The sequence below is a fragment of the Varanus komodoensis genome, unplaced genomic scaffold, assembly GCF_004798865.1.
Source record: "Varanus komodoensis strain SLA01 unplaced genomic scaffold, ASM479886v1 scaffold59_1, whole genome shotgun sequence".
Taxonomy (NCBI): Eukaryota; Metazoa; Chordata; class Lepidosauria; order Squamata; family Varanidae; genus Varanus; species Varanus komodoensis.
Window position 1 is genome coordinate 794,564 of NW_025336221.1, and position 22,664 is coordinate 817,227.

The 22,664-nt window shown below is 41.1% G+C and overlaps 1 protein-coding gene across 3 annotated transcripts in view; it reads right to left on the reverse strand.

Moving 5' to 3' along the window:
- Positions 1 to 22,664, reverse strand: part of PITPNC1 (phosphatidylinositol transfer protein cytoplasmic 1) — a 154,650-nt gene that overhangs the window by 68,584 nt on the left and 63,402 nt on the right. For 2 of the 3 annotated variants that reach the window (XM_044449551.1, XM_044449552.1), the window contains exon 2: positions 9,907 to 10,055. In XM_044449551.1, coding sequence (XP_044305486.1) covers positions 9,907 to 10,055 — 149 coding nt within the window. Of the gene's footprint in view, positions 1 to 9,906; positions 10,056 to 22,664 lie in introns of those variants that run through there. The other variant, XM_044449553.1, reaches the window with a different exon arrangement.

Here is a 22,664-nt window from a genome sequence, read left to right on the forward strand (position 1 = left end):
CATGTATAATGTCTAAACAATCTCAAAATGGCATTATGCTTTTTTTCCTGGTTAGTAGCCAAGTTAGTTCTTACCAACTCAGTAAATATATTTTTCAAGCATCAATCATTTACTGTCACACAGAGAAGCAGAATAGCAATTGCCTGTACTGTGGAAGGGATTGTTTGTATCAACTTTTTCAGAAACATTAAAAGTGCAGTCCTCCATTTCCCTTTTATGAGTCCCAGTAGCAATACCAGTGCTAGTAAATACCAATGCCTAGTAAACTTTTGCATGTTGCATAAGCACAAAATTGATTACACACGGAGAGCATCCTTGTATTGTACACTTTCTGAGATCCAAAATGTTAGATTTTCATTGCAATTGAGGGAATGCACCTATGACCCCCAGGCATTGACAGAGGGGCCAGAGGATAGTTCACATTTGCAGCTGGGAAGCTGAAGACAGTACCTCAGCCTCAGAGCTGGGAACTGCAGTTCGGATTCTATTGACCCTACTGATGGCTGTAGCTGGACTGCTACTACTGCCATGTTTCATACCTGTGATAACCCAGATGGTCCAACGGACTGTGGAATCTATTCAGGTAACCACAATGCCAAGGATAAACCAACATGGGGAAAGGATAATGACATTAAAGGTAGTAAGAGGTAGAAAATCCTCCCCAGAGCAGACTCTGCTGGAGGAATTTCTGGAGAACAAGTTAAGTTAGTAACAGTAAATGTTTATAAAAGAAAAAGGGTGGATTGTGAGAAATGAAATGTTACTGTTACTAAGTGATAAGGTGAAAACCAAAGAAAGGGTGAAATACAGGGCTAGGGTAGGATCATTAAGGCCAAAAGGCCTGAGAATAGAATCATGTCAATAGTTGTACTAAGGGTAATAGTGTGTCTTACATCAAAGTCCTGAAAAATGCCAGAGAGGGTAAAATTGGGGGACAGTGGTAAAACTGTCACCTTCAGGGGAAGAGAGCAGGAAATTGATTACCTTTTTATAACTGGTTGTAATGAGCCTGGAGGAAGGCCTGTTCTTCCTATCTCATCCTCCCACAAGATTTAAGAAGCAAGTTGGCATCAAGTAAGATTCTGCAAGGCCACTCTGACCTGTTGAACTTTTAGAAGATACTGCGCATGCTTAATAGGTGCATGAATAGTAACTGACACACCTCTCATAAGTAATGGGCTCATTAGCATGAACATGGGATGTATGAGCAGGAGGGGGAGCATATCAAGGGGTAGTATGATGTAGGCGGACGGAGAAGATTGTACCTTCTGAGTAGCCCAGCCAATGCGGGAAAAGAGGAAGGGTCTGCGAGCCGGGAAAAGGGAATAAAAAGCAATGTCTTGTGTGTAACTGGCGCGCTGCCTGTGTGGTGGGTGCCCGCTCTTGCAAGAACGAATTAAACTGTACTGCTTGGTACTTTGCCTCCGTATCGTCACTACTGGGATTTACTCCTTACATCCACCAACTTGATTTTCCAATTCGCCACACACAGAGGCTAGGGTGGGAGTTAAGGCAAGTATTGGTCAACACCACTATACAAGAGATCCTCCAGAAATGATAGGACTCTGAAGGTATCCAGAGAAAACAAAGATGTACCCATTTTTGGGGGGGGCTTTGAAGTCAGAATTTGACTTTCCCACTTGGTTTCATTTTTTATGCCCTGCACCTTGCTGGAGGGTTAACATCCCAGCCTTATTTTCTACCTCCCAACATTCTGGCCATCAGTCCCTTACAACCCTCCCCACCCCCCCAGGTGATACTGCAAGTGAAATTTCCCCACCCACAAAGGAAGTCAATGGAAAAAGAATCAAACAGTCTCCTTTCTTAATGTGGGTGAGGTGTATCTGCTGTATTGTTTTGCTGTTGCTTCCACACTATGTAAAATTAGCCGCAGCATTTAAAGCTACATGTGACACGTGAGACCATCTACCAAACTATTATTTGATGCAGCCCGAGTATTTTCCACAAATGTTGTGCTTAAATAAATTGGGATTGTTTTGGGGAATATCATTAAAGGACTGACACTTCGTGCCATTTTCCTTTGTCTCCTCACTTTTACTTCTTTGCCATTATTTATTGTTGCTGTATAACTGGAAACACTATTATTTTCTCACATTCTATTATTTGGCAGTTGCCAAAAACTAGCATCTTATAATTATTTGAAACTCATCACCTTAAAAATACTGTTTTTTGAATTTGATTGGATTTAGACTGAAAGCATGGCTACTGATTCATAGCTACATTTTGGTGACTACATTTTCATGACTACATTTATGATCTTAAACACTTACTTAATACTATGATTCCTGTGCAAATGGAAAGGGAATGATGCCCTATAGAAATATGTTAAATCTCTTTTAAATCATAACTATAATTTACATAATTCAGGAAATTCTACTGGTTTTGATGTCTCAGGTTTAAATACACATTCAATTAACAGTTATAAAATTATTTTTATTCTACACTTCTTCCAAGTTGCTCAGGCCAACACACATTGCTCTTCTCCAGTTATTCTCACAACATCCGTGGGACAAGGGTTAGGCTAGGAAACTGTGATCCTGGGACAGGTTCCTTATCAATCAGTCTGTACATGAACCTTTGTACATATGTCCTCAAATAAATTCATGTTGCAGAAACTTAACTGTAAGACAAACATTGGTTCATATTGGCCACTCTCTTTGATGTCTCTATTGCTTTCAATGAACTGAGAATGCCCCCTGGAATCACTCTGGGATAACTCTATATTGCATGGGTAATAATCAGGACTGCACTGACTATTCCTCAATGGACAGTTTAAGTACAACATGGAAAGGGGTGCTAAAATATTCACTGATAACTACCTAATATATCTGGTTTTGCACCCATTGGCTTGCAAATTTGCCTCCAGTGACATTAATTCCCATTAGATCTTTTCCTCCGGTTCCTGGGACTGAAGTTCCAGCCAAGAACTGAAATACAGCAGTTGAAAATTTGTCTTATCATACTAGGCTGGAAACGATGGGACTTATAGTCCAATGCATGTGAAGGGCACCAGATTCCCCTAGGCACCAGTTTTCAGCCCACTGAGCTGCCTAGCCCTAAGAACAAACCAAGTAACAAGGATCCATTTGGAAATAGATTGGCTTGCAGCTTACAGATAAAAATAGTTTAATTCAAGGTTTGTATGAAGTTTCACAGAAAGTGGTACAAACTTGAATTCAATGATCACTGAAGTCATAAAAATAATAAAGTATGATAGGATGTGTTGCTTGCTGCAATGCAGACTCAAACCTTTAGGAAACATTCCCTCTTCTCTCACTGGATATACCAAATAGACCTATACATTTTTAGCTGTGGAATTAGTAGGCAGGCTCCAACTGCAGTACACAATGGGACACATTTCATGCTCACACCCTAAGCAATTCCATTGATTTAATGGGAACAAAGCATTTAGCACCATGCTTTCAACACCAGCCTGCAACTGAAATGGTTCACAATAGTGAAATATAATCAACTCTCCTATAGGATTTGAAAGGCTGGAACAGAGGGCAAACAATGAGTGGTTTCGGTAAAAGATAGCGTAAAAATGCTTGAGTTACTAATAATGGTTGTCAGGAACTCTATTTCCTTCTATGTCCCAGCAATCTGCGAGTTTCCATTTTGCTAGACTAAAGTGAAATGCAGTGATGTATCACTGATGTATGTTATCAGGAGAGCCCTCTAGTCCCATGGTCAGACCAAGACCAAATCTTTGTAATGAGTTGAACTGAATGTTCTCAGCTGAGCTCCTGCAGGAACTCACCCTCTACCTGGGACCTGGGAAAAGTTTCTTGGCCAGTCTGTGACCGCATGGCCAAGATCTCCTTGTAATTACCTGGGATGGCAGCATAAAATTAGGAAGATCACAGTGGTGCTTGGTCTTCATTTCATCCTCTGCTTTGGACTGCATGTAGATCCTGTCCTATTTGAAGATGTATGCATAGGGAAGCTTTGCTGTTTCTACCTTAATGCATTATTTCTAAATGCACTCTGGTCCTTATGAGATGTTTATTCCCTTTTCTTCCTTTCCCTTTGTAAATGAATTTAACCTTGCCTCCAGGTAAGCCTTGCTGGTAAATTCAGAGCCTTCTGCTTGGTTATTGCTACTGTTTAAAGTTTCAAGGAAAAGGGCTTCAAAACTAGGGTGCTAGTTTGGGTTTCATAAGAGAACCAACATGGCGTAATGGTCAAAGTGTTGGAATGGGACTCAGAGATCTGAGATTTAGTCCTCTCTCAGCCACAAAGCTCTCTCAGTCCCTGACTCTTAGCCCAACTTGACCCCACAGGAGAGGAAGAAGACTATGTAAGCCACCTTAGAGGAAGAGGACTATGTAAGCCACCTTTCTTGCAAGTGATAAAAAAGCGGGATATAAATGTCGTCATCATCCCTCTTAGGTGTATTGTGTAAGGTCTGAGAGTCTCCTGGCACAAGTATGTAAGAGGTGGTAGCAACTTGCCCTGCTGAGCTGCGGTTCATCCTTAAAAATGGCCTTTTCCTGCCTATTCAGCTGGGGGCTAGGACTTCCCCCATCACAATGGTCTAATGAGTCATCCATTATAGTGGATTATCCAGATCTGTCATTTCTGGCCACTATTAATGTTGGGTTGCTGTTGTTATTTAAATCTAATACATTACTGTAGCTGCTACCTAGTCTAAAATATTATTAGGCCTAGTCATGATGGCCTTGAAAGCAACTAGCTTGAAAGAAAAAGATTTTAAGGATCAGTTTCTGTTATTTATTTATTTGATGTTATTTATTTGATGGCTAATGCTTTGTCTTGGAAGCTGCTCATTATATAGTGTACAGGCATCTGCATGGAGAAAACATTAAGTTATGGATAGAATTCTTGTTCAAGAATAGATCACTTTTTTAAAAAGAGTGGGATGAATATACTCCAAAGAAATGTTAAAAAAAGATGTGTTACTTTGCCAGCAAATTTGCCTTTGGCATTATGCATGCTTAAAAAACTGGCACTTGCCCAAGGGTAGAACATAGATAAATATGATATGAAAAGAGGATTGTTTCCCTCCCCCCTCACTTCCCAGTGTGAACACAGGATAAGAAAGAGAAATTCCTACAGGGGATTATCCCTTCTCTTTGCTAATTGTGACCTAAGGGCATAAATAAATTGAGAGAGATATGTGTGTGTGTGGGGGGGGGGGGTGGAATACTTCAGGTATCATCAAATTCCACCTGCAGGTACCATGTTTTGGACTGACCATTTCTCCTTTCCAAAATAAAGCAAATATCCAAAATTATTTCCTTGAAGAAGCTTAAGATAAAGCTGACTGCAAAGGCATTTTTAGTCCAGAGTCTTATGCCAGCTGGAACATGTATATTGGATTTCACTGTTTTATACATTTTCTCTGAGTCTATTTCGTACATGTATATAAAGATACACTTTTAAAGCATATTTGAACTGAATAAGTCCAGTGACACTTTGCCTTGGAGATGTACCTTTGCCATTACCCTAATGTGAACCAATGAAAATATTCCTTTTTTGGTTTGGTATACATTTCCAATGCAAAATATTCTAAAAAACATATATTGTTGATGCTGCTTATTTTTCCTACCTCCTTCCAGCAAATATTTTTTAAAAATTAAACTAACTTATCCATGCATGGTTTCTAAGAATATTATTTGCTGCTATGAAACAGTGACGAAGATCTCTCTCTACTCAGTATATTAATTTGGTATTTCTTTTGTTCAGAGTAAAACAATTGTTGGTGACATCAGTCATACTAGAGTCCAAATTTAAACTTTCAACCTGTCAGGCCTGGCTTCTACATTGTACTAACCAGGGTCTTTTTGCAACCACCATTTGTTGTTGTTAGTTGCGATGTCGTGTCCAACCCATCGCGACCCCATGGACAACATTCCTCCAGGCCTTCCTGTCCTCCACCATCCCCCGGAGTCCACTTAAGCTCACACCAACTGCTTCAGTGACTCCATCTAGCCACCTCATCCTCTGCCGTCCCCTTCTTCTTTTGCCATCTATTGTTCCCAGCATTAGGCTCTTCTCCAGGGAGTCCTTCCTTCTCATTAGGTGGCCAAAGTATTTGAGTTTCATCTTCCAGATCTGGCCTTCTAAAGAGCAGTCAGGGTTGATCTCCTCTAGGACTGACTGGTTTGATCACCTTGTGGTCCAAGGGACTGGCAGAAGTCTCCTCCAGCACCACAATTCAAAGGCCTCAGTCCTTCGGCACTCAGCCTTCCTTATGGTCCAGCTTTCACAGCCATACACTGCAACTGGGAAAACCATAGCCTTGACTATATGCACTTTTGTTGGCAGGGAGATGTCTCTGCTTTTTAGTATGCTGTCTAGATTTGCCATAGCTTTCCTCCCCAGGAGCAAGCGTCTTTTAGTTTCTTGGCTGCAGTCCCGTCTGCGGTGATCTTGGAGCCCAGGAAAATAAAATCTGTCACTACCTCCATTCCTTCCCCATCTATTTGCCAGGAAGTGAGAGGACCGGATGCCATAATCTTAGTTTTCTTAATGTTGAGTTTCAAGCCACCTTTTGCACTCTCCTCCTTCACCCGCATCAAGAGGCTCTTTAGTTTCTCTTCACTTTCTATGAGACTGGTATCATCTGCATATCTGAGGTTGTTGATATTTCTCCCAGCAATCTTAATTCCAACTGGTGATTCATCTAGCCCTGCCTTTCTCATGATGTGCTCTGCATATAAGTTAAATAGGCAGGGCAACAGTATACAGCCTTGCTGAGCTCCTTTCTCAATTTTGAACCAATCAGTGGTTCCGTACCCAGTTCTCACTGTTGCTTCTTGGCCTGCATATAGGTTTCTCAAGAGACAAATAAGATGGTCAGGTACTCACATCTCTTTAAGAACTTGCCACAATTTGTTGTGATCCACACAATCAAAGGCTTTAGCATAGTCAATGAAGCAGAAGTAGATGTTTTTCTGGAACTCCCTAGCTTTCTCCATGATCCAGTGTATGTTGGCAATTTGATCTCTAGTTCCTCTCCCTCTTCGAAATCCTGCCTGTACTTCTGGTAGTTCTCGGTCCACATACTGCTGGAGCCTAGCTTGTAGGATTTTGAGGATAACTTTGCTAGCATGTGAAATGAGTGCAATGGTGCGGTAGTTTGAACATTCTTTGGCCACTGTTGAGTTTTCCAAATTTGCTGGCATATTGAGTGTAGCACTTTTACTGCATTGTCTTTTAAGATTTTGAATAGCTCAGCTGGAATACTGTCGCCTCCACTAGCTTTGTTGTTGCTCAGACTTCCTAAGGCCCATTTGACTTCACATTCCAGGATGTCTGGCTCTAGGTCAGTGACCACCCCATCGTGGTTATCAGGGACATTAAGCTCCTTCTTGTATAGTTCTTCTGTGTAATCTTGCCACCTCTTCTTAATCTCTTCTGCCTCTGTTAGGTCCCTGCCATTTTGGTCCTTTATCATGTCCATCTTTGCAGGAAACTTTCCCTTCCTATCTCCAATTTTCTTGAAGAGATCTTTTGTCCTCCCTGTTCTATTGTTTTCTTCTGTTTCTTTGCACTGTTCATTTAAGAAGGCCTTCTTATCTCTTCTAGCTACTCTCTGGAATTCTGCATTCAATTGGGTGTATCTTTCTCTTTCTCCCTTGTCTTTTGCTTCCCTTCTTTCCTCAGTTATTTGTAAAGCTTCCTCAGACAGCCATTTTGCTTTCTTGCATTTCTTTTTCTTTGGGATGGTTTTAGTTGCTACCTCTTGTACAACATTGTGAACCTCCATCCATAGTTCTTCAGGCACTCTGTCTATCAGATCTAATTCCTTAAATCTATTTGTCACCTCTACTGTATATTCATCAGGGATATGATTTAGGTCATACCTGAGTGGCCTAGTGTTTTTCCCTACTTTCTTCAATTTAAGCCTAAATTTTGCAACGAGAAGCTCATGATCTGAGCCACAGTCAGCTCTTGGTCTAGTTTTTATCGACTGTATAGAGCTTCTTCATCTTGGGCTGCAGAGCACAGAGTCAATCTGATTTCTGTGTTGACTGTCCGGTGATGTCCATGTGTAGAGTCATCTCTTGGGTTGTTGGAAAAGAGTGTTTGTTATGACCATCGTATTCTCTTGACAAAATTCTACCAGCCTGTGCCCTGCTTCATTTTGTACTCCAAGGCCAAGCTTGCCTGTTATTCCGATTATCTTTTGGCTTCCTACTTTAGCATTCCAATCCCCCATGATGAGAAGGACATCATTTTTGGTGTTAATTCTAGAAGGTGTTGTAGGCCTTCATAGAACTGGTCAACTTCAGCCTCTTCAGCACCAGAGCCTCAGAAGGAGTCTCTAAACTTAGTGGGACTTTAAATTGTTTAATGTGGGTATATTTTCTCCAGGTATATATACTTTCCTGGATATAAAACAGCATAAGTGGGCACATTTTGATTAGAGGCTGCAGCAGCAGCTGTTTTTAAACCATTTCTGTTCTTGTTTCTTAGAAGTTAACTCGAGGTTGGGTCTGAAGAACCATGCTGGCATCTGTTGGAGGTCAATCATTCTATTGCTAGGCTAGGAAAAGGTCAATGCACTCAAGATGCTAGGGCACTACAAAGTTATTGTGCTGCCTACCAAGGCTTGCAAGTGCACAGAAGCTCAGTAATAGTCAATGGACGTAAGGGAATGGGAATGGAACGAGTCAAGCAACACTGTTCAGCCAGACCACCAGTAATAAAACAATTATTATAAATCAAGTGTTATGTTTCCAAGCAGAGCATTGTAGCACTTAGAAATCTTGTGCACTTCTTGAGATCAGGGCTTGATGCTGCTGCCGTAATGATGGTGCATTATGGGCCAGACTGACCTGAGGCGCACTACTGCCGTTAAACAAATGCAGACAAGTATAACTCCTTGTGTCAGACAGGATTTAATTTTTTAAAGCACCTTTTCCCCACTTAATGCTACAGTGAATGATTTGGCTGTTGCAGGCAAATAAATCTTTTACTTTTTTTTTTTTTAAGAACTCAGCTTTGACTGTAAAGATGACACCTTTTTTCTATTATATCTTACACATTAGAGAATTTGAAAGACTATGACAAACATGAATTAATTAGCCCTCCTAATTCTTCTAAGCTGAAAGCCAAGAATAGTCACTCATAAATCTCATGAGGACTAGACCCCCAAATCTATCCTCAAGCATATGCTTAGCATCAAGGATTCACTTGGAACTTAATACAACTGCTCTTCTGGCTTGCATATGTCCTGTCTAGGGGCTTTTTGTTAATGTAAGCAGTTTTCATCACCCAGGAGATCCACTAATATGGACAAATAACGTATGTGAAATAGACATTCACAGAGCATCAGCAATTCCCATAGTAATGAGGCTCCCAAAACCTGCTCCGAAATGGAATTCACTACTTGGACTGAAAGAGGCTCTGTACTCCTGGCACAGATCATTGCCAGAAGTAATTCACAGCTACAGGATTTGTGGAAACCTGCTTATGAATAATAACTATTTTAAAAGCACTTGTACATTGTGGATCCCATTTGGCCATTATTTAAACCAAAATATAATTGACTTATTCCCGACACCATTATTTATTATACTAACTAATTTATATGAAACAATCAAGGGCTGCTGACATTTGACTCACATACAAGCTGCTGAATCTGACAATGAGTTGAAGAAGGAAGGAAACTGTAACACATCCATTTTAAATATAAATACTTAAAAAACCTTCTTACTGAGAAATGGAATAGGAGGTAAATGTGTCATTTCTAAAGCTACTATCCCATTCCCAGACTGCATTTCTTCCTATGCATTTATAAAAAAGCAGCTCAATTCCATGTAAGTGTTAGCAGCTTTCATTTCTCCTTTGCTGGAAGCAGCCAAATGGTAGAAGTATAGTGTACATATTCATTGAAATTGCAGAACTGCATACCTGTTCAGATAAACCCGTTTTTCTGTCAGTTGCCCATTCCCATAATTTGGGTCTTCATATGGTTCATTCTGCACCACCTCCACACCTTCTCCACGATCACTCTGTTCATGGCTATGTTTACTGATCATGTACAGTTGTCCAATTCTGTACTGCAATGCAAAGGAGGAACAAAGGGTTTTGACGTCTGCAAAATCATCAAACAGATAAAGTAAACATCCTTATGGTAAAATATAATTTAAAGTAATTGGTAAAGAAAACTGCTAACAAACTACCCTGAGAACTGATGCTTATCATAAAAGATAATTGAGATGTGTCTCTACAATCTATTTACCCAGGGCTTTGAACATTATTTATAACCTTCAATACAAAGTCATGGTATTATAGGGCTGGTTCAGACATTTTGACAATTGCATCAAGATGACTGGCTCCAAGGAAAAGCAGGGCCTAACATCTGACCTACTGCATATGTACACAGATGCAGCCTCCAAATCTTGATAGCAATTCACACGAGCACAGTGCAAACAAAATATGCCACCATGATCTAGGCATGTCTGTCGTATCTATGGATGTGACAGACCCAGTGTTTCTGCCTGTACACAGCCATGCCCATTTGGGGCCACTCTACATATAGTTGTTTACAATAATCTGAACCAGCCTATATGAGACTTTTAAAAAGGAGAACCTCAGAAATGCTGACTGTTATCTGTCCCAGAAGTGAGCACTACAATTTACATGAAACACGGCTTTATAAAAATGGGAAACCTACAGTATTACAAAGGAATCCCCAACACTTCTTGAATATTCCTTTGAAAACATCTGTACATAGTTTTATCTCTTCCATACCTAGTGATTGTCATCGATCAAGGCTTCTGTTTGCCTACAGCTAGTGAGAAAATTACAATCTCAGAAGCAGGATAAATGGAGATTGGAACAGGCTTTCACCTCTCCTACTCAGTCATCCCATCAAAATCACCATCCTGGCCCTATTAACAGCAGTGTAGGAACAGCAATTTCCCCCTTCCTTGTCCAGATAGATTGCAAAGAAAGGAGTATGTGGGAGACCCACCAGCTTGGTAAGTCGCACTGGGAATAGCCAAGCTGTGCTCTAAGTAGTGGTCCAAATTCCTAGTGGATCAAGAAATAAGAACATAAAAAGAGCCCCGCTGGATCAGACTAATGATCCATCTAGCCCAGCATTCTTTTTTTGTGAAGTGGCCAGTCAGCTGCCCACAGGATCCCACAAGAAGGATGTAAGTGTGAGAACACCCTTCTGCTCAAGTTCCCCAGCAAATGGGTCGCATAGGCACCTTGCCTCAAATACTGGAAAATTTATCATCAGCATTGCTACAACACAGATGAATTGTCAACTATCCAGATAAATATTAGAACTGCAGAAGAGCCACAGTTAATTACTTTCAGAATGGAGTTTGATTTCAATTTAACTACATATATTTCTAGTGGAGTTTTTCTAGGTGTGAAACACTAGCAATGATCACTGAAATTAAATGTAAAAGTAGTTATATATGCAACTAAAGTGCTGTTGTGGTTTTCTTTTGTTCCCCTTCTATACCTTTTATAACAGTATATGAAATTGCAAATGCCAATCTCTATATGCTTACAAAGCATATTTCAACATGAAAAAGCTGTTTAGGAAAGCTGAACCCTAGTTTAAAAATGTAAGAAATACAAAAAGCTAGATATCAAGAATATGTCATACTTAATTTTTGAACACACATTTCTGAAAGTACTGTGCCAACTTACAATTGACATAATGATCTAAATGTTAATTAATTCACAATTTGCCATTGCTCCGGCTGGGTGAATTCTGCAGCCATTTTGAATATTCAGCCCCCAGTCAGGCCAATCGGATTGATTCACAATGTCTAGAGGTTAATCATGAGTGCTACAACCCAGAGGGTGAGTTTGTACAACATGACAAACCTCAGTGGTTTCTTGCACAGGATGATCTGTTTTATTGTCCAATCCCTGTTGTGATATTTTGGCATGCTGCGGTTGGTTTTTACAAACCATTATAAGGAACAATGGTCTGTTCTATGGGTTCTATGCTTTATCATAGTTTCTCTGGTCAACCAGACCCAGCACTGTGGTTTCTGTGGTCCTAGTATGTAGCTACCACAGTCTCCTGGGAAGAGCAGCAGCTGTAGGACTTGCTCCAGACCTCTAGTATGGGATTGAATTACAAGTGTGGTGACTGAGGGGATATGCAAGAAGTAGAAACAATGTTAGCATAGAAACCACTTAATCATCTGTCAGGCACATCCAGGCAAAAAACAGCACACTGTGGAAACCACGCAGATTGCTTGTTCTGACATTTGAACCCAGCCACAATTCATCTACAGTTAGTAGTTAACTGTGGGTTGTGTACCTTATAGTGCCCAGGTTCAGACATCTCTTGGCAACAATTGATTGGTGGGGGGTTAAATACTCAAGAAGGCTATAGAATGTGCCCAGCATGCACTGTGGCAGATTGTGGGTTAGTTAACCCATAGTTTGACACCACCATGTACAAATTGGATCATTATCTGCATTGGAAATTGACAGAGTACTTTCAGAAATGTACAATCGGCTCCATTGTAATATAAACAGCAAAGAATTACAACATGAACTTTGCATCCTGAAGTGCTGTATAAAAAACAGATGTGTACACTAGGGCACTAACCTTGTGAAGTAACTGTTGCATTATTTTAAACCATGCCTACTGAGTGCACAGTGGATTTTAGTATAAATTAATGCATTCACAACAGGAACTTTGTTATAGTGGAATACTTATAAGTTTCTGAGATTCTTTCACCCATGGAGATGGTTTCCTCAGTAAAACTGTACATGGTACGATAATTCATTGTGCGACTCACAATGTGGAAGCCAAGGACAATTTCACCATTGACCGGTCTACAGTGTATGCTTTTATATTATGGAATACGGAGGAAGCAGAGAATCCTTTCAAATAATATGGAATCAAACAAACAAAGAAAGATTGTAGCTTTGCATTTCTGACAGTCTCAATAGAAGGTCCCAAAGAACAAGCTGCCCCAGCCATAACAATAGAGATTACAATGTTCAACAAATGTGCATACCAGGCAGAGACGAAAATACAGTCATTTCCAAAGACACATGGGTTTTGTGGAGTAACTCCCCCAGTTCCCCAGCTCAGCATCAGACTCTGTCCAAATGCTACAGGCCAATAAGTGGAGCTTGATATGCTACAGGCATAAATATGCAGTCCCATTCCATCCACAGTACTTAGAGTGGGCTTGTATTTAAAATGTCTACAATTAGAAGGCAAGAGGAATACAGTGGGTTGGATCCCCCAGATGAAAGCCCTTTACAGGTATATTTATTCTAATGTGATAATTTTTGGATTATCAGAAAAAGCAGCAAGTACAAGTGAGGCATAACAGACAGTAGAGCAGTGAATGATTAGACTGTATACAAGCAAGATTTTTTCTAGACATTTCGAAGAATACTGTAGAGCAGAGTATCCCATGAGGACATTTGGGAATTTGAGAAACTGCTGTGGGTTTCATAGATGCCCTCCAGGGAAGATATGGCTAGTCACATAGTGGCTGTCACAAGGCCTGGCTAATCAAAACTGAGCTAAAGCGGAGAGGAGAAATCGTGAGCCTAGAGCCTGACAAGGGAAGATAGCAAGACAAAGAAGTGGAGGGGATAACAGCAAGGCAAGAGGCTGAAAAGGGAGGAAAAGAAGGCAGCTAGGGACAGGCAAGGAAAGAAATAGCAAGAAAAGGGGTTGTAGGGGGGGGGGAAATAGCAAGGCTTTAAATGGTGAACAAAGAGAGAGACTGCAACAGGGAAACGTCTCTGTGGGCCAAAGATTGGGAGTGTCCAGGAAGCAAAGATTTGCTTCTCTGCCTGCCTGCCTCTGCCAAACAGGTGATCTGAAGCAGATTCAGGAACTGGATGGAGTAGTCAGTGCACTAATATTTGTCAAGATTGTTAGTAAAACAATTTTTTGGAAGGAGACAGGGAGGAAAGTGCCTCATGCGTACCCCCATGGCCATCGTATGGGAACCTGTGCTATAGAGCAGTCTGTACTCATAACACAAACACATCTTGCTGTACCCTATCACTGTCTCTGGTCAAACCAGTTTTGTGGCAGGTTTTGACCCCTCAAGCTAGCCCTGGGTGAAAAAGACATGGTGGGGGGGGGGAGCCTGTGAGTTGAAGATGGTATATCACAGAGGCATCACTGTGTGCACTGCACACCTGCTTTTGTCTCCTTTCATGGGTTTTGCAGGGTTGTGCAGCTCCTCCGAAAACCCACACAACCTATGCGACCAGAGACAACACTATGAGAAAAGACGGGGTATGCCACATAACAGAGGTGCCTCTAACACTCCATTCAGGAAGAGCAGGAACAACAGATACATTTTGTAAATAAACTAAATAAATGTGAACAGAATATTTTTATACTTATGAATATTTCTTTAATCACTACCCTACATTTATTAATGGATAGCTTGCATTAATTTATTCTTAAGCCCATTATAATCATTAAAATAAATAACTCTGGTTTCTACTGATTCCCGATATATTTTTAGTACTATTGGAACCTCCAAGCTCTGCTTTTGCTTGTTCAAACAGACGCAGGTCTTTTGCCTTCTCATAAAAAAGGGTGCTGCTTTTACTGTGATTATTTCAGCTTAGTTGAGCAACTATGGTACTTTTTTTAAAAAGGTAACATAATATTTTGGGATTAATTTTGGTTTCTCTTTCCTTAGCACTTAAGGTACAAACTATACATAATTGCAGTAGACCTGTTTGTTGAAAACTGAGTAGGGTGGATAAAAATCAATGATTTAAAAGAAAATAAAAAATGTATTTTAAAATTTTAATTGGATTTTTTAAAAAATAAAATGCTTTTTAGGGAAAAATCTATCCCAAGATAGTTTTCTATTAAGATACATTATAGTCCAAAGGTTATTCATCATGTAATAAGGATTATTTTTTATTATGCGGCACAAGGCTGTATATTCATGCAATGTTAACATTTTTTGGTAAATGAATTCCATTACCCCATTCCCAATGTCATGCTCTTCCAGAGGTTTCTGCAAGATTATTGGGAAATTTTTCTCTCTAGAAGACGCTTGGTTTTACAGTTCTCAGAGCTGTGAATTTATGTCTGTGGAGACCACATGCCTCTTCTTCACAGCAAAAATGTAATGAAATAAACATACAGAAAAAGTCCCTAATCCCATTATTCCTTTGTCCATCAATGTATACAGAATTGACGTCTTACCTCTTAAGTGGTATATTTCAAAAAGTCAATGAACAGAGAAAGATTGTTAGGAGTGGAATAGGTCTGAACAAGAAGTGTGAGGAGGTAAGAAAAATGAAAGTGAAACCTTTTGAGCAGAATACTCCACAAACCTTTGGATCTTTGTGTCTAGCCTGAGGTTTATCATATTATTCTTTCCCTGGAGGAGAAAGTCTATAATGGCAGAAGGCCATAAAGGAGATCCAGTTTGGGAATTTTTAATGAAGTTTCTCTACCTATGGGTAAGGCAGGAATGCATGAAAACTATGTAGAAAATCTAGTCCTACTGACTCGTCATTTAAAATCAAATCCACCTGATCTTTGAGTATGGGAAGAAGCTATAAATCTAAACACAGACATAAAATATATTATAATCTGCAGTGTTCGATATTCATTCAGAATCCAGAGTAGTGGGTGGAGAGGAGAAAAAGTATTGTAGTCAGAAGTAATATTGGGCAACTATTGTTAAAGCAAATAAAGAGATCAACATAAATAGGAAACATCTGAAAGATGTATGTATTTAACTACCACAAGCTGTTTTTTTAAAATTTAACATAACTCTCTATAGCACTACATATAATTTAGGATGACTGCTCTGTGGACAAAATAAAGTCCCTCATAATACACACAGGTGCAATTCACTTATGACAAATATTATTGTTTCAAATGGTACCAACCTATAGCAGCCTTCACCAACCTGGCGCCCTCCAGATGTTTTCGATTTCCTCTCCAAAATGCATGGCCAATGTCCAGTACTGCTTGAAGTTGTCATCCAAAATATCTGGAAGGCACCAGGTTGGGAAGCTGATCTATAGTATCAGAAGAACCGATCTGCCTTGAATGACAGATTTAAAGATTTTAGACAGGCGTGGTCACCAATCTGTCTTTCTAGCATCCTGTAAGGCCAGGCTCTCCCGGGTCTTGCTTCCTGCCATGGCAGCAGTATGGAGCAGGAAGACGGGGTGGAACAAATGCATGCAGCGTAGCTCCTGCTTCCAGCCAGGGCCGGCCCAGGGTATTTTGTTACTTTAGGACAAAGGAGAAGATAGTGCTCCTTCCCAGTGCCTGTGCAGAGAAGCTGACTGGACCGAGTCTTTCTTCAGCACTGCCTATGGGGCAGCATCTTCCACCACTCTGCAGGCTGTCTTGGGGAAGGGGGAATAGTGCAGACTCCATCGTCCACAGCTCTCTCCTCCAGCTCCTGGCAGCCCTTCTCTGCATCTGTCACCTGATGCAATTTCCTCACACCCCTCATGGTAGGGCTGACCCGCCATCAACCCATGACACTGAGCCTGAAAGACTGGCACTGATTTGGAAAGAACACTCTTTTCCTCCCTGTGTAACTTCCTATGACTTCTTTAAAAATGTATTATCCCTGTGGTGAAGTATGCTAAAAGCCTTCCCTGCTGGTTGCCTGAATTAGATGTATGCCTGCCTGTGGCAACAACATTGGTAGATGCATGCCTTGAACTATATATATAATATTTGGTCTTTTCTGTTAAAAGGAAAAGCAGAAAGGCCATCCGCTTTGAAAAGAGCAAAGCTTTTTTAATAGGGTCTGAGGTAACGGTAAGTTTTACTTTGCTTTGGCTTTTAACAAGGCAATTTCTGCAAACCTATTGTTATAAATCACACTTCAGGAAATTCATTTCAAATAATTATATTGAAGAACATGTTTATTGGAGCTCACTTATCTGAGAAACAACAAAGTTCATGAGCAAGGAACAAATCATTGCTCAATATCAATTCAGAGTTAGAAAAACATTCTTTGATTTTTGAGAAGAATTATATTTACATAAGAAAGAAAAATGTCATTAATTGGTTTCATTGTATCAGTAAATTCTGCATCTTTTGCTTTTGAAAAACTTATCAAATACTTTCCATTTTCTTATTTGTGTATTCTATACATTTGTAGCAAATTTTACTGTAATGAAATTTGTAATAAGCTCTGTGTATACAACACACCTGGGGACATGGCCATGGAGATGGTGTGGGAAGAGGAAAAAGCAGGGCTGTGTTCACTGCTCGAGTGCCCAACCTGCACAATTTTCAGTGTGTGTACAGATTAAATGGATCACAGGCACTGTACGCATAATCAGGGTGGGTATTGATACCTTGCTGGCTCTTGTCATGCATTTGCAGCTTAGAGCTTTGGAATATCATGCGCAAGGCAAGAGATGTGTGACAGCCAGAATTTTATTTATTAGATTTATATCCTGACTTTTTCTTACAAAAAACTCAAAGTGGCTTGCATAATTCTCCTCCTCCTGCTCTCAATCTTTTCCCACAACAACAATTCTGTGAGGTAGGTTAGACTGGGAGCCTGTGACTGGCCCAAAGTCACCCAGTTGGCTCCAAGGCTGAGTGGGGACTAGAACTCAGGGCCCCAGAGTTGCATGAATTCTCCCTCTCAACCCACAAGTTCCATTGCACACTATTTCAGAAGGTTCCCAGTGCTCTTGAGTGGTTTTTCGGAGATTGTAGGAAGTTCTGAAGGGGATGGGTGGGAAAGTAACTGTGCAGGAAAGTCTGTGTGCTCATGCTGGATGGAAATCAAGTAAGATGTGGTTTGAACATAAGCAAAAGTTCACAAGCCTTCCTCCAGAGAAGTAAAGGAAGAGTGGCTTGAAAATGGAAGTGTTCAGGCAGCTATCTCAGACCTCCTCCACCCTGCTCAGATCCTAGGTCCATTTGTGTCACTCTTCTTTGCTGACAAGTTCCCCTTCTCCAGCTTGACTGCCCAGCTCCACAGCAGCCTTGCAAGGGGATCACGGGTACTCGTGTATAATAATGGGTACAAGCTATGTCACCAGTTCAGCATGTGTACTCCAGAACCACCCACTTATTTCTCACTAAATCATTTCAGCACCCCCGCTATATTCTAAGTTGGAATGTGCACTGACCACAAGATTTGGTTTGGACTCCACTTAAATTACATTCCAATTTGGAAATTGGACTGCTTTGGAAACCATCCAGTTAGACTACTGAATCAGAACCACATTTTACAAAAATCCAGCTTTATGCTTCTTCACTGGCTATTCTGGGGAATCAACAAATGACCTTTTCCTTTTAGTTTTTGATTGAACTGAACTAAAGTTGGGAGGAAGGAGTTAATAGGAAGCCAGCAAGCCTTTGTGGTAAGCAACTAGGGATGGGTGGGGGGAGGAATGGGGCAAGGAGGAAGCTTTAAGAGTGTTCCCTTCCCTCAGGGTCATGTCAAGGGCAGCTAAAGTTCCTGCTCTGTTTCTGAAGTCTGCCACTGGCATGAGACCAGATGAAAGCTTTTTTGGTATTATAGGTGGGTATTTGTTGAAGAGGTTGGGATAACTAAGCAACATTAATGAAACAAATCCATTTGTTTGAACTTCTGCAAACCAGGCCATGCCTTATTTGACAAACGCTAGCGAAAACAAACTAGAGCATAGGGCGGGGTGGGGTTGGGTTGTCTATGTGATCATCCAGATTCATAGAATAGTAGGCTTGGAAGGGGCCAAGGAGGTCATCGGGTCCAACGTCCTGCTGGTGCAGGATGCCAGTCACTCTATCCTACTCAGATGACTGTTCAGTTCCGCCTTAGACGTCTCCAGTGTGGGAGAGCCCAGCACCTCTCTTGGCAACTGGTTCCACTGTTGTGTTGCTCTGACAGTGAGGAAGCTTTTCCTTGTGTCTTGCCTGCACCTGGTGTGCTGTAGATTAAGTTCACTGTCCCATGGCCTATACTCAGAGTCTTTTCCTTCCTTTTTGTGACAGCTTTTGTGGTACTTGTAGAATGCTATGGTATCCCTTCACAGTCTTCTTTTCTTGAGGCCCAGCTCACAGGCCCAGCTCACTCAGCCTCTCATCATGAGGCTTAGTTTCCAGACCTTGAATCATCTTTGTTTCCCTCCTCTGAACCCTTTCTAGTTTTCTGCATCTTTTTAAAAACCAGGGTGCCCAAAACTGAACATGGTATTCCAGGTGAGGTCTGACTAGTGCAGAGTAAAGGGGAATGAGTACTTCTCTTTTTTGGGAAGTGATACTTCTATTTATGCATCCCAAAATAGTGTTTGGCTTTTTTGCAGCTGTTGTTGCTGGACTCCAGCATGCTTATCAAGGAATGATGGGGGCTGTAGTTCAACAATGTCTGGAAGACCAGAGGTCACCCATCCCTAGTTTAAAATCTCCTTTGAACCATGGCAGTATGTCAGTATAAGAATCTGATGCGTATTAATTGGTGTAAAAATCAGGTGAAGGGATCAGGAGAACCGAACAACAAAAGGTTGTCCTTTTAAGGATACATTGCCTCTAACCCTTAAAAAAAGTAAATTTATTTACTAAAGCAGTATATCTTAGAGCTCTAATTAAAAACTTGCTTCAAGCAAATAATGTTAACCTATTTAAGTCTCCTCCAATTTCACCCGCACAGGAAGTATTTTCCTGAAACTGTGGTGCATGTAATTCCTTGCTCCCATTTGGAGTGTGAAGCTTGAGCAACACCTGATGGACTGACTATTCCACATACTGGCTACAAAAGCAACAGCTTCCTCATGTGGACCAAGCTCATAATTGACAGAGCAGGCCGCCTCCAGAGGCAGTAATGTACCCTGCCCTTCCTATGCAAATGAGGCAGAGAAAATTAAAAACGGGAGGTGGGAAAGGAACTTCCCCACTGCACCCCTTTTCCACCTCTTCTATCCATATCTGCAGGCTCAAGTGCCTTTCTCCATACACAGTGCACCAGAGAATGACTATGGAAGTCACATCTGGCTGCTGCTTGGCCTCATCAAGGCAGGGCCCTGGCCTTACATGAGTGTAGGCCTGCCAGCTCACCAAGCAGTGCATCATGCAAGGGTTTGCCACCTCCTCCCTTCCAATAGTGTCCAGTGAGGAAAACTGCGGGAAAGGTGGGGAGATGGAGGCTGCCTTCCAATATCCAGGTTTATAAACAAAAGTCCGGTGTGCTGATAATGGTGTGATTCTGGAGAGTTGTGATGCCACAATTCTCACCTGCCTCGCCACCACAAGCAAGCCTAAAACCTCCAGTTTAGAGTCCAGCGAAATCCTAATAAGACAAATTGCTGATTTTCGTGGAGTGGACCTGGCCAAGCTTTTATTGCACTTCCTACAGGCTGCAACCTCTATGTTTTAGGAAAGACATAGCCACATGCCCTCCTGCTATCTCTCCGCTAGTGACTATGGTTAAAGTCCCTTCTTCCCACAGGCAATGTATAGCGTGTGCAAGGCAGCTGAAGTCCGCTCCTACCGCACACAGATGAATTAACTAGTGATTCTGCCTCCCCTTGCTGCTTGTAATTAGGAATAGAATCTTGTTTTATCTTCATTTTTATGTTATAAATAAATTCAGATTAAAGAAAAGAACTGGCTGTGCTTTGCTTTGACAATGCTTTATGTGACATTTGACAATTTATGCAGCTGTTCCATGCCTGCTGTTTAAAGGTTACATTTGCTAGTCTTGTGTTTCCCTGTGACACAAAGAGAATACACAATTAGAAGTCATGTCCCTAAAAGGTTCCAAGGATGCTAAATTCAGATCATCCATTGTATGTCTCTCACAGACAATTCTACTTAGTGCCAAGCAAACCATGTTCCAGAGACAAAGCATTTGGTAGCATCCATCCTGAATCTTGTTTTATTTGACAGCAACACAATATGCCAAAACATATATATTAGTCTGGGGGTAATCCATTTTCCAAACTGTATTTTATCAAAGGACTAGCACTGACAGAAAAGAATGTTCCATTTGTGGAGCCTGTTAGTAGCCTTCTAATATCCTGAATATAATTTGTTGATATTTAATACTGTTTTAAGATACGAAGCACTAAAATATGCTTTGGGCAGGTTTGGACAATAGATGAAGCCATAGTGAAAACTTTGTGGGTTTGTTGTGTTATACAGACCCAGTTTCAGAGTTCCTGCATGGCCTGATCAGTCTTCTGAAACCACACAGAGAACCAAAGGTGTGGCCTAAGAGAAGAGCTTCACCGTGGCTTCTCTGGCTGTCCAAACCCTGGGCTCACCATCTTAACCAAAGTTAGCATGGAAACAGCCATGGAGGTGGCTGCTCCTAGCCAGCAATCTCTACTGCTTTCAGCTTCCTAGCACAGAGGCATCATTGCTCACTTCACTGGACAACTGATGTGTCTGTCTCCCTGCTACGTTTTGGAAAAAGAGGAGCAGGGGGGTATCACAGTGAAACTGTTTATTTTCATTAAAAATCTCTGTGGGACTGGGATAGCTAGGAAGTGTATTTATTCACAGACATGCAGGTACACTCTGGTGGGGGAAGAGGGGAACCCATCTCAGGACGGCAATGGACAAAGCAAAAGGAGGCTGCTGTAGTTGCAGGCGAGAATAAGAAAAGGGTAGGGATTCTGCTCATGGGGGCTGCTGAGGTGTGTGGTGAGGCTGGGAGGCAGAGCGGGGAAAGTGGAAACCAACTTGCCCAGATAATCATGTGATCATCTGACTGGCAAGTTTGGGCAAAAAATCCACATGCTGTGAAGACAACTCATGGTTGTTTGCTGTGTTGTGTGAACCTAGCTTTTGCTTGTGCAGTACACTACTGAAAGTATTGTTTACTTTTGTATCTTATCTTTCTGCAAGCCAGCTTTACACTGTACTTTTCCCATGTAATACAAAACTGATCATCTAGCTAACCGATCAGATTTAAACAGTATAAAAACCTTAACCCTACACAGTTTACCTGGCTGAGTTATACTTCCAGTCTTCTCCTAACCCTTCAAATGGCCCCTAAGAGTAATGGACAAGATGAGCTTTGTAGCTGAACACCCTAGACTTCAATCTCAAATGCTTTTTTGCTCTTCTCCTTTGTTTCTCCAATATTTGAACAACTGAACAATATTCAAACAATTGGTTTAAAAAAACCCAACATGCAGTTCTAAATAATGATTTGTTGTGCTGATAGAAAACCAAAGCAGACTAAACAATTCCAAACATCATAACCTGGTGAACAGACAAGCAACTCTATACCATGGTTTAACAAAATATTTGGAAGCTTTACATATGATTTGAGTTGCCAGTCATAGGCTGATGTAAACAAGTCCCATAGTAATTTTGTCCATTCTGATACTTAAGTTATGATAGAAGGGCACTTCTCTAAAAGTTATGGCACATGACCACATTTTCTGACAAACACGTTATGGAGCTGCTCTTTTAAAGCACACTTGCAAAGCCTGGTGGCATTGTCTATGCAAGATGGTAAGCAACCAAACATTTTCTTACTCTACATTGCTATACTGGTTCAAGGGAAGTAAAACCTGAAAAAGAGAAGCAAGATTGGAGATCTGATTTCCACATTCCAATTTCACTGTCACGATAGAGTTAGAAACCCAGTCCCCCAGGTACAAACCTCCAAGTTAAGAAGAATGCCTACTTAAGTGATGGCTGGAAGGCAAGTTGAAAAAAGGAGGAAGGGAAGGGAGGAGGGAAAGGGGGAGGAGGG